Source organism: Cololabis saira, chromosome 6 (genome assembly GCF_033807715.1).
Source record: "Cololabis saira isolate AMF1-May2022 chromosome 6, fColSai1.1, whole genome shotgun sequence".
NCBI classification, from domain to species: Eukaryota; Metazoa; Chordata; class Actinopteri; order Beloniformes; family Belonidae; genus Cololabis; species Cololabis saira.
Window position 1 is genome coordinate 41,825,326 of NC_084592.1, and position 11,820 is coordinate 41,837,145.

The 11,820-nt window shown below is 38.7% G+C and overlaps 1 protein-coding gene across 2 annotated transcripts in view; it reads right to left on the bottom strand.

The window, feature by feature from the left end:
* Positions 1–2,888, bottom strand: part of kpna3 (karyopherin alpha 3 (importin alpha 4)) — a 38,083-nt gene extending 35,195 nt beyond the window's left edge. For both annotated transcript variants that reach the window (XR_009782814.1, XM_061724160.1), the window contains exon 1: positions 2,722–2,888. Coding sequence is in view for 1 of the 2 variants with exons in the window: in XM_061724160.1 (XP_061580144.1) it covers positions 2,722–2,799 (78 nt within the window). In the remaining variant the exon portion in view is untranslated. The remainder of the gene's footprint in view (positions 1–2,721) is intronic.
* Positions 2,889–11,820: the final 8,932 nt, after the last annotated feature.

The following is an 11,820-nucleotide window of genomic DNA, read 5'->3' on the forward strand; positions in this document are numbered from 1 at the left end:
GCAACTAATGGGGATTTGAAATAAATAAATAAAAAAATAAAAAATCTTTGTAGTTTTGTACAAAGGAATGTGAACATTTCAAAGCTGCCAAAGCTTTACTGTCCGAAACCCTTCAGAGCTGCGACGCGCACGCTGAAGACGGTGACGGATGTGCATAAATAAATGAGAGAAAACTGACAGGATGAAAAATGTGAAACTCTTGGCGCCATGCTGCAACCTCCTGCAATAGAACTAAAGTCAGAGTTTATATAAAAACACCCATGTTTCAGTTTCCACACATCATCCCAACCTTCCTGATTTGAGAGTGTAACTGTAAACACTAAATAAAATAACATTTTCAATTGGATATCAATTATTTTAACTAAACTTTTTTTTTCTTAAAGTGAGACTAGTTTTTACCGACTTTCAAAGTGGAAGTTAAGAAGCAACTCGAACAGCCCCGAGTGATTTAAGAAAGTTAACTTTTCGGCTGATCCGGGACCGTTTGAGATGCTCTCAGATCTTGTGACTGTTTGAAGAGGTTCATGTTTCCTTCCTAAATAGCCTCTTACGTAACGCGGGACGCTCATAAGCAAGACGGTTGTGGAGCCGAGCGGCTTCTCCCACCGGCTGCAACAACAATAACGAGGCCACGCCGACCCCAAAACACAAACTAACCTTTACAGAAACCAGTCTGACCGTCACGAGTTGTTGATAAAGTCCAGCACACTTTTTGAGGTGTTTTTGAGTTGAGTTTTATGACTTATTATTGTTAGTTTTAAATATGTACTGGCTCTGTGGAATTTTTGGATGAAGAATGCCTTACAAATAGAATTTATTATTATTACTTGGTTGACTAAATTAGGTTAAAACCCATTCATACTCAAAATATTATTAGTTCATGATGCTTGTGTTTTATTTTATGATGCGTGATATCTGATCACTTTTATCACTGATGCTGATCTTTTTCTGATGCTTATGTTTTTATACATTAGATATAACAAATCATAAAATAATCACTTATCTCTGTTTTTGTGTTGTGAGGCGTTATGAGATAATAATAATAATAATAATAATAATAATAATAATACATTTAATTTATAATGCACTTTCCATTCGGTGAATCTCAAAGTGCTACAAGAAAAAGGTAAAAAAGTCATGAGATAAAAAAAATAAATAAAATGAGATGACCTTCGTTATGATTTGATGCTATACAATTAAATTGAATATTATTTTAGAACCGATTCATGAAATATGAAGGTCCAAACACACGTTTCAAATTTGTAAAAAAACGTTCTAAAAATTTAGAAAAGCAAGAAAAAGTTTCATTTCAGGATTAAAAATGTGTTTTTAATAACTATTTCCTTAAGGATATCAAGGAATACGTCGGATCTCTTTCTTCAAATCATTTGCAATTCAATAACATTCCCATCGGTGTCAGGAATAAAGAGAGATGTGTTAAAGCCGACTGATATTTTTCTCCCATCGCTGATCTCTGACTCATCCTTTAGTGAAAACTCAGATTCACGCCGGGCTCTGGGAGGGTGCCGGTCAGACACCCGAGATGCCTGAAATAGCACCAGGAATGCACTTGGCAGGGCCCGTCTGTCATGGTAGCCATGTGCTCCGCAGGCCGACTCCCAGTTTCAAAACAAGCTCCGCCGGAGCCCCGGCCTGCTGGAGGGAGACGAGAGGCGAACTCCCCCCGGCGAGGGCCGGGAACGGTCTCAGGATTAACTCAGGATTACTAACGGTTCAGAATAACCAGCACAAGTGTGTCTTTGTGATGAAACCCTCCGAGGAGGAGAAGAACTTTCTGACAAACTCCTTAAATGGTATAAACAGTTTAAACGAGTCTCGCTGTTCCTCATTTCATTTAGCCAAATTAGTAAATCTAATAGCTGAACGCCGTTTTTACCAGCAGTCTCACCTGAAGCTCGGTTTGCTGTTTCACCTGGAACTCGGTTTAATACCTGCCTCACCTAGTAGTTTTTTCACCAAGTACTTTTTTACTTTTACTCAAGTAATTATATGGATGACTACTTTTTACTTCTACTTGAGTCATATTATTCTGAAGTAACAGTACTTTTACTTGAGTACAATTTTTGGCTCCTCTACCAAGGTCTGCCTAGGACTGATCATGACTTCCTTCTGAACCACAGCTGCTTCAGTCTCCTTTTAAAACTTGACACCTTGTTTATTGCAACTATACATGGGGGGAGATGTTTCAAGTATGTACGTATGTATGTATGAGTATGAACAAGAATGTTTTAATGTAGACGTATAGGATCCTCATACTGGTGTGATTGTATGCATAAGTGTTAATTCAAGGCTAAGGCAAATACATATATATATATATATATATATATATATATATATATATATATATATATATATATATATATCGTGACATGGCCTAAAAATATGTAGATATTACTAAAAGGCCACATCGTCTCACCTGAGCTGCTTTAACAGCTGCCTCACCTGGCTAGCAGTTAGCTGCTAACATGAAGGTTTCTGTCCTTTAAATGAATCAAAATCTCTATTAAAGCCCCAGATCTCACCTGGACCTCACCTGGACCCCCCCACAGGTGAGTTCTAAGCGTTTATGACCGGTTTTAACTACGGTAGCCGCCTGCTAAGGTGCTAGCAGGGAGGCGGCCCGGAGGACGGATCACTTCCCCCGGGTCAGACTCCAGCCCTCACGCCGCCAACACGTGCTCCCCCGCCGGCCTCGCTCACCTCCACGTCCCGGCCCTTGTTCTTGAAGCTCTTGATACGGTGGTTCTCCGAGCCGGCTTGGTTGTTGTTGTCTGCCATGGCGGCGCGGCGGTTCGGCTGTCAGCCGGCTCCCTGGATCTGATCTCTCTCAGAGGAGGACGAGCTGCTGCTGCTGCTGCTGGTCGGTGGTGGTGGTGGGAGCCGGTACTGCTGCTGGAGGAGGGGGGGAGTCATGGCAACGAGGGGAGGAGTCATGGAGGGAGGGGGGGAGTCATGGCAACGAGGGAGGAGTCATGGAGGGAGGGGGGGGAGTCATGGCAACGAGGGGAGGAGTCATGGCAACGAGGGGAGGAGTCATGGAGGGAGGGGAGGAGTCATGGCAACGAGGGGAGGAGTCTCTGGAACGTTCTCTGGATTCCATCGATGCTTTTAAGAGCAAACTTCAAGAATCCCTTGCCAAACTAAGACAAAAAAAAATTGGAAATTACGAGAATAAAGTCGTAACATTACGAGAATAAAGTCGTAATTTATGAGAATAAATTCGGAATTTATGAGAATAAAGTCGTAACATTACGAGAATAAAGTCATAATGTTGCGAGAATAAAGTCGTAATAGAATAAAGTCGTAACATTACGAGAATAAAGTCGTAATTTATGAGAATAAAGTCGTAACATTACGAGAATAAAGTCATAATGTTGCGAGAATAAAGTCGTAACATTACAAGAATAAAGTCGTAACATTACGAGAATAAAGTCGTAATTTATGAGAATAAGGTCGTAATTTATGAGAATAAAGTCGTAAAATTACGAGAATAAAGTCATAATGTTGCGAGAATAAAGTCGTAATATTATGAGAATAAAGTCGTAACATTACGAGAATAAAGTCGTAATTTATGGGAATAAAGTCGTAACATTACGAGAATAAAGTCGTAACATTACGAGAATAAAGTCGTATATTTATGAGAATAAAGTCGTAAAATTACGAGAATAAAGTCATAATGTTGCGAGAATAAAGTCGTGACATTACAAGAATAAAGTCGTAACATTACGAGAATAAAGTCGTAATTTATGAGAATAAGGTCGTAACTTATGAGAATAAAGTCGTAAAATTACGAGAATAAAGTCATAATGTTGCGAGAATAAAGTCGTAATATTATGAGAATAAAGTCGTAACATTACGAGAATAAAGTCGTAATTTATGAGAATAAAGTCGTAACATTACGAGAAAAAAGTCGTAACATTACGAGAATAAAGTCGTATATTTATGAGAATAAAGCCGTAAAATTACGAGAATAAAGTCATAATGTTGCGAGAATAAAGTCGTAACATTACGAGAATAAAGTCGTAATTTATGAGAATAAAGTCGTAATTTATGAGAATAAAGTCATAAAATTACGAGAATAAAGTCGTAATATTACGAGAATAAAGTCGTAATTTATGAGAATAAAGTCGTAAAATTATGAGAATAAAGTCATAATGTTGCAAAAATAAAGTTGTAAAATTATGAGAATAAAGTCATAATGTTGCAAAAATAAAGTTGTAATATTATGAGAATAAAGTCGTAACATTACGAGAATAAAGTCGTAACATTACGAGAATAAAGTCATAATATAATGAGAATAAAGTCGTAAAATTATAAAAACAAAGCCATAATGTTGCGAGAATAAAGTCGTAATAGAATAAAGTCGTAATATTACGAGAATAAAGTCATAATATTACGAGAATAAAGTCGTAACATTACGAGAATAAAGTCGTAATTTATGAGAATAAAGTCGTAACATTACGAGAATAAAGTCATAATGTTGCGAGAATAAAGTCGTAACATTACAAGAATAAAGTCGTAACATTACGAGAATAAAGTCGTAATTTATGAGAATAAGGTCGTAATTTATGAGAATAAAGTCGTAAAATTACGAGAATAAAGTCATAATGTTGCGAGAATAAAGTCGTAATATTATGAGAATAAAGTCGTAACATTACGAGAATAAAGTCGTAATTTATGGGAATAAAGTCGTAACATTACGAGAATAAAGTCGTAACATTACGAGAATAAAGTCGTATATTTATGAGAATAAAGTCGTAAAATTACGAGAATAAAGTCATAATGTTGCGAGAATAAAGTCGTAACATTACGAGAATAAAGTCGTAATTTATGAGAATAAAGTCGTAATTTATGAGAATAAAGTCGTAAAATTACAAAAACAAAGTCATAATGTTGCGAGAATGAAGTCGTAATAGAATAAAGTCGTAATATTACGAGAATAAAGTCGTAACATTACGAGAATAAAGTCGTAACATTACGAGAATAAAGTCGTAATTTATGAGAATAAAGTCCCAAAATTACGAGAATAAAGTCATAATGTTGCGAGAATAAAGTCGTAACATTACGAGAATAAAGTCGTAATTTATTAGAATAAAGTCGTACCATTACGAGAACAAAGTCGTACAATTACGAGAATAAAGTCATAATGTTGTGAGAATAAAGTCGTAATATTAAGAGAATAAAGTCGTAACATTATTCGATTCTATTCTATTCTATTTTTCTTTTCATATTGCATTTAAATTGATATTTGTCCATTATCCTCTTTGAGAGTTTGTATATTTTCAATAAAGTTTTATTTAAAAAAGAGAAAACGTCGCGGCCCTTGTTCTTGAAGCTCTTGATACGGTGGTTCTCCGAGCCGGCTTGGTTGTTGTTGTCTGCCATGGCGGCGCGGCGGTTCGGCTGTCAGCCGGCTCCCTGGATCTGATCTCTCTCAGAGGAGGACGAGCTGCTGCTGCTGCTGCTGGTCGGTGGTGGTGGTGGGAGCCGGTACTGCTGCTGGAGGAGGGGGGGAGTCATGGCAACGAGGGGGAGGGGTCATGGTAACGAGGGGGAGGAGTCATGGCAACGAGGGGGAGGAGTCATGGTAACGAGGGGGAGGAGTAATGGAGGGAGGGGGAGGAGTCATGGTAACGAGGGGGAGGAGTCATGGTAACGAGGGGGAGGAGTCCTGGTAACGAGGGGGAGGAGTCCTGGTAACGAGAGGGAGGAGTCGTGGAGGGAGGGGGAGGAGTCATGGCAACGAGGGGGAGGAGTCATGGTAACGAGGGGGAGGAGTCATGGATGGAGGGGGAGGAGTCATGGTAACGAGGGGGAGGAGTCCTGGTAACGAGGGGGAGGAGTCGTGGAGGGAGGGGGAGGGGTCATGGAGGGAGGGGGAGGAGTCATGGTAACGAGGGGGAGGAGTCATGGCAACGAGGGGGAGGAGTCATGGAGGGAGGGGGAGGGGTCATGGAGGGAGGGGGAGGAGTCTCTGGAACGTTCAAGAATCCCCTTTTTTATTTTTTTATTTTAATTTTCCTAGTATTTCATTTGTACATTGCTACGGAAGAGTATTAGGCCAGGCAGGAGAAAAATAAAAATAATATTTTAGAGGAGGAAGATTATTTTTTTCATTATGCACTTTGAGAAAAAAGTCGAAATGTCGAGAAGAAAGTCGAAATGTTGAGATTGATGTCGAAATACAATTTCGGGAAAAAAGTCGAAATGTATTTCAACTTTATTCTCGAAATTCCGACTTTATTCACAACATTTTGACTTTTTTCTCAACATTTCGACTTTTTTCTCGAAATTGTACTTCAACATTAATCTCGACATTTTGACTTTTTTCTGGACATTTCGACTTTTTTCTCAAAGTGCATTATGAAAAAAAATCTTCCTCCTCTCCGCTTTTAAAATTTTTTTTTTAGGATATACTTTTTTATTCCTTTTCATACTTTCATGTATATTTTATAAAAAAAAAGTCAAGTGTGTATGCTGCTGCAAAAGTGAATTTCCCCTCTGGGGGTTCAATAAAGTTTATTCTATTCTATTCTATTCTATTTTCCTCTATTCTATTCTATTCTATTCTATTCTATTCTATTCTATTCTATTCTTTCTTTTCATATTCCATTTAAATTGATATTTGTCCATTATCCTCTTTGAGAGTTTGTATATTTTCAATAAAGTTTTATTAAAAAAAAAGAGCAAACTTAAAAGCCACCTGTTTTTGTCTTGTTTTTATCGTATTTCTACTCTGCACTACATTGATACTTTTAAATATTAGTAATGAGACGGTTGTTTTATGACCATCTTGTTGATTTTATATACTTTTATTCTAGGAGGTTTTTTTACTTTTATTGTATTCTATTATTTTTTATCGGTATTGTCTTGTTTTTATCGTATTTCTACTTTTATTGTAGTGTTTTACTCGAGTCATGGTAATGGGGGAGGGGTCATGACAACGAGAGGGAGGAGTCATGGTAACGAGAGGAGGAGTCATGGTAACGAGAGGAGGAGTCATGGCAACGGACCCAGAGCAAGGGGAGGAGTCTGTGGAACGTTCTCTGGATTCCATCGATACGGAAGCGTTTGCATTCACTTGAGATAAGAAAATCGGCTGTGTTTTTCTGAATTAATACGACGGAGTATTAGGGCCAAACTAAGACAAAAAAAAATCGAAATTACGAGAATAAAGTCATAATAATATGAGAATAAAGTCGTAAAATTACCAGAATAAAGTCATAATGTTGCGAAAATAAAGTCGTAATATTACGAGAATAAAGTCGTAATATTAAATATATTATAAATATATATATAACTTCACAAGATGCTAAATATTCCTCATTTTAACACAGGGAGAAGATGCTCTTCCTGTTAGAGTTCTCATAAATTACCACTTTATTCTCATAAATTACCACTTAATTCTTGTAATATTACGACTTTATTCTCGTAATATTACGACTTTATTCTCGTAATATTACGACTTTATTCTCATAATATTATGACTTCATTCTATTACGACTTTATTCTCGCAACATTATGTCTTTATTCTCGTAATTTTACGACTTTATTCTCATTATATTATGACTTTATTCTCTTAATTTCCAAATTTTCTTTGTCTTAGTTTGGCCCTAATACTCTTCCGTAAATTAACGAGATAAAACTTTAATAAAGAAAAAATCTTCTCTGTTTTTCCGAATTAACGACATAATTAACTCAGAATTCCGAGAAAAGTTTTAATGAAAAAAAAAAAAAATCTTCTCTCTTTTCTGAATTAACCAGATACCTCAACTTGCAAGAAGCTGTCATTCACTTGAGAGCTCGATTTCATGGAAGCAAACATGTTCCTGTCCAGTTTAATCCAGTTTTATTTTGCTTTTGGTTTGAAACATTGGGAGATACTCTTGTCTCTACCACTCTATGGCTTCCTAGAAACTCACCTGGCTGCGTTTAGCTGTATTCGCTTGCTGAATACAGATTACATATCAGCTTAATGTATAAAAGGTTACCAAGCGATATACAAACAGTATATTTGAATAGATATAAATACGCCCTTTACATCTGCGGACCAGCAGACGAGTTAGCAAACACTCCGCTGGTAGATATTCATTGTGGCCACAGGTTCAGGAACTTACAAACTTTATGATATATTCATTATTGTTTCGTTCACTGTTTTATAAAGTTTTTCAACCTTATTGTTAAGGACTTGTGTCTTCTTGACCAATGTTGTTGAATTTAGACTCCCTGTATCTGGACTACTTCAACGTTATTTTCTTTTTTAATGTCTATATTTGATGTATTCTCCCATTTTCTGCAAAACCACTTGCACTTTTGGAGACACAAATAAAGTTTTAAAGGGGACCTATTATGGCATCTAATGTCTATTTTAAACAGGCCTTGAATGTCTTAAAAACAAGCTTTTAATTTTTTTTGCTCAATAAATTAGAAATTCAGCCTCTGAGTCATGTCTTTATCTTCCCATTCTCTAACCTCATTATCTATGTGGGATTCTGAGGGGGCGGGGCTATGATAATGAGGCTCTGTGCTGATTGGCTGCATGAATGACGCGATACACCGCTACGAAAAAATGGCAGAAGCTCCGGCCGGCGAAGTTATTTACACCGTGTCTGCATGCGATGCGAGCGAGCGTCACCGACAAAATTAATTCCATTGCTTTATTTTCTATTGGACTGTCCTAACTGGCCGCAGCGACGCGGCGCGCCGTTTTGAGCTGAACATTTGTCGGACGCCCTGCTTCTATTTTCTTCCTGTCGCTCGCGTTGAAAGCCGGTTGAAAGCGTTGTAGGAAACGGTCACGGATGAGGAACGGCTGATCCCCCTACAGATGACGTCAGGCCGAAGAGCAAAATAGTTATTGCTTTATCATCACCCTATTAAAATAATAGTCAAAGTGATATTTTTCTCAAGTTTTTCAGAAAAAAGAAAAATAAATGAAATGATATTTGGTTAATTTGTGTTTGCTTTTTGGAAAACAAGAAAAATATTCAATTCAATTCAATTTTATTTATTTATATATCGTCCATTACAACAGAAGTTGTCTATAGGCGTTTTCCAGAGACCCAGAACATGATCCCTGAGCAATTATTACACAAACATAACATGAGCAATATGACCCAGGCCCTAATTTTAAGAGGGTGATGATATGATTTTGGAACCACCCCCCCCCCCTCCATTAATTTGCCATAGATGTGAAGTCTGTTTCGTCATGATTATGGCCACTGCGTCTTTCTAACCACCGGTAGGACAGAAGTGGGGCAGCGATGCCGCAGCACTCGTCCCGGCCTTCGGACTGCGAAGGAGCAGCTCTGCAGCTCAGATGTCCGGCCGTTACCTCGGATTTCCATCCTCACCGTCTACCGAGATGGTTCACCTGCGTTACCTGCTGATGCTGCATGGGACATCATCAGCACAGCTGTTGCCAGGCAACAAACACAACACTCCAGAGGATTCAAACGAGTTCTGGAGAGTTCAGTCATGCCTGCTATCACACTTATCTCACTTCATGTTGATGTCATTCCCACAGCAATAATATGATGAGGTTCTTCCTCATTCTTCTTTTCGTCGTTGGGTTTCAGCTTGAGACATTCATGAGCAGTTTGCTAAATATTCATGTCAGATGGGGGCATTTTGCCTCCCCTGCTTCTCTTAGTGTTCAGTCTCGGAGAGCTTGAGTTATGGTGAAGTCTCCCACACATGGCCAGGAGCTTTTTCTCGTCTCGTATTTGTTTACCTGCAGAATATTTGCCTTCATGACTTCTTCCCGAAGCAGCCAGCTGTTCAGCCTCTCCTGACTCTCTGTACCTGCTCGGCTGCGGCATCATTGTAGTTATGCAATCCCACATGCACACAGATCACTTAGGCCCAATCCCAATACACCCCCTACTTTCTTTCACTACCCCTAAAAAAGAAGGGACAGATTTTAGGGCACTTGAAATATTCCCAGGGGCCTGTCCCAATACTCCCCCTACCCCTCGTTTTCATCCGTACTCCTAATCAGGAAGCTGAGAGCCAAAAGCTGTTTTAATTTCAGCTGTAGCGCTGTTAATATGCCACTTTATTAAGTTTTAGTATTTTTTCAGGCGTAAAAGTAACCGTTAAGATCCCCAACCTGTGCTCAGTTTATCCAAATAACGCTGTTAAGAAATTTGATCTGATGTTTTCGGCGATGATGAGACCGGGGCGCAGCAGCAGCAGCAGCAGCCGGAGTACAGACGTGATCGCCAGGTCAACCTGTGCCGTCGTCCCGGGAGAGAAACCTGCAGCTCTGTGGAGAATTACCGCTGGCTGAAATAAATCATTTAGGAAGATAAATGTTGGTTTAATAGATGAAATCTAACAGTTGTAGCTACGCCTGTTAAGAAATTTGCTCCGAAAATTTCGAGATTTCTGCCTGCCGGCTCAGGAGCTGATTTATGGTTCCGCGTTAAATCGACGCAGAGCCTACGGCGTAGGCCTGCGTTGGTGTAACGCGGAACCATAAATCAGCCTTTATTCTGGCATGATCTTCACAACAACGGGCAAACAAGTGATTATGTCAACTCACTGAGTGAATATTATGAAAGTAAAATATATATTTCTTGCTAGAAATGTAATCAAAACGCATTTTTATGCAGAAACTAACTCAAAATATTGATTTTATTCACTTAAAAAAATAAGAAATGTCTGCCATGTTTTTTTTTTGATTCAGTCCGCAAATGATGACGAAAAGCATTCTGGGAAATGTTTCTGTCCCTAGATCAGCTAGTCAGCATCAGAAAACCCTCGATCCGTAGGGACAGATTCATAGCCCCTACACTAGTTTTCTCCACTCCCCCTAGGTGGAAAGAGGAATTGGGACACCACTACCCTCACGGGAACGCGCAAAAATTTAGGGGTAGGGATGAGGGATTCTCGTCTCGTATTTGTTTACCTGCAGAATATTTGCCTTCATGACTTCTTCCCGAAGCAGCCAGCTGTTCAGCCTCTCCTGACTCTCTGTACCTGCTCGGCTGCGGCATCATTGTAGTTATTATGCAATCCCACATGCAAACAGATCACTTAGCCTCTCTCTGATATCATTCACAGAGAGATGAGAGGATATCGCTGCCATGTATCCTGGTGAGTTGACGCCTCACACTCGGTGTCATCCAGGTAGAAGGAGGCTGATGACGGCTCCATTTCAGAACCAGCATCTGTAACTCTGGAAAATGAGTGCGTTTACATGGGAAGTTTAATTCCTCTTTAAATTAAAATTAAAATTAAAATTAAATCGGATTTTAAAATTACCATGTAAACACCTAATTAAACTTAATTCCGAAGTAAGTGGCTGGTTTATTCCGACTTTAAATCCGAATAGAATAATTCCGCAATCATGTACCGTACTTTCTGCACTATAAGGCGCACCTAAAAGCCTTAAATTTTTTTCAAAAGCTGACCGTGCGCCTTATATATGGATCCATATTGAGCAAAGGCTCTGTGTGTATTGTTGAAATGTCTTGCGACATTTGACCGTTTATTGTTAGACAGTTTTTCTCCACAAATTAGGCATACTGGTAGGCCACTCTCATCAGAGGTAAATGCAAATGAATCTGCCCAGGCATCATTGAATGTTCGATTTTCTTCAGATATTTTTCTTTTCTTACATTTCTCCATACTTGGCCTTGCTGGGGTTGAAATTCGCGACGAATGGATGCCGTTTTGGTGGGAATACCGGCTTTCACGAGTATGACGTTTATTTTGAGCGACGAAAACCAATAAAATATATTTATTCTATGTCAAGATCACAATAATCTTCCAATTTAGAACTAAAATATGAAA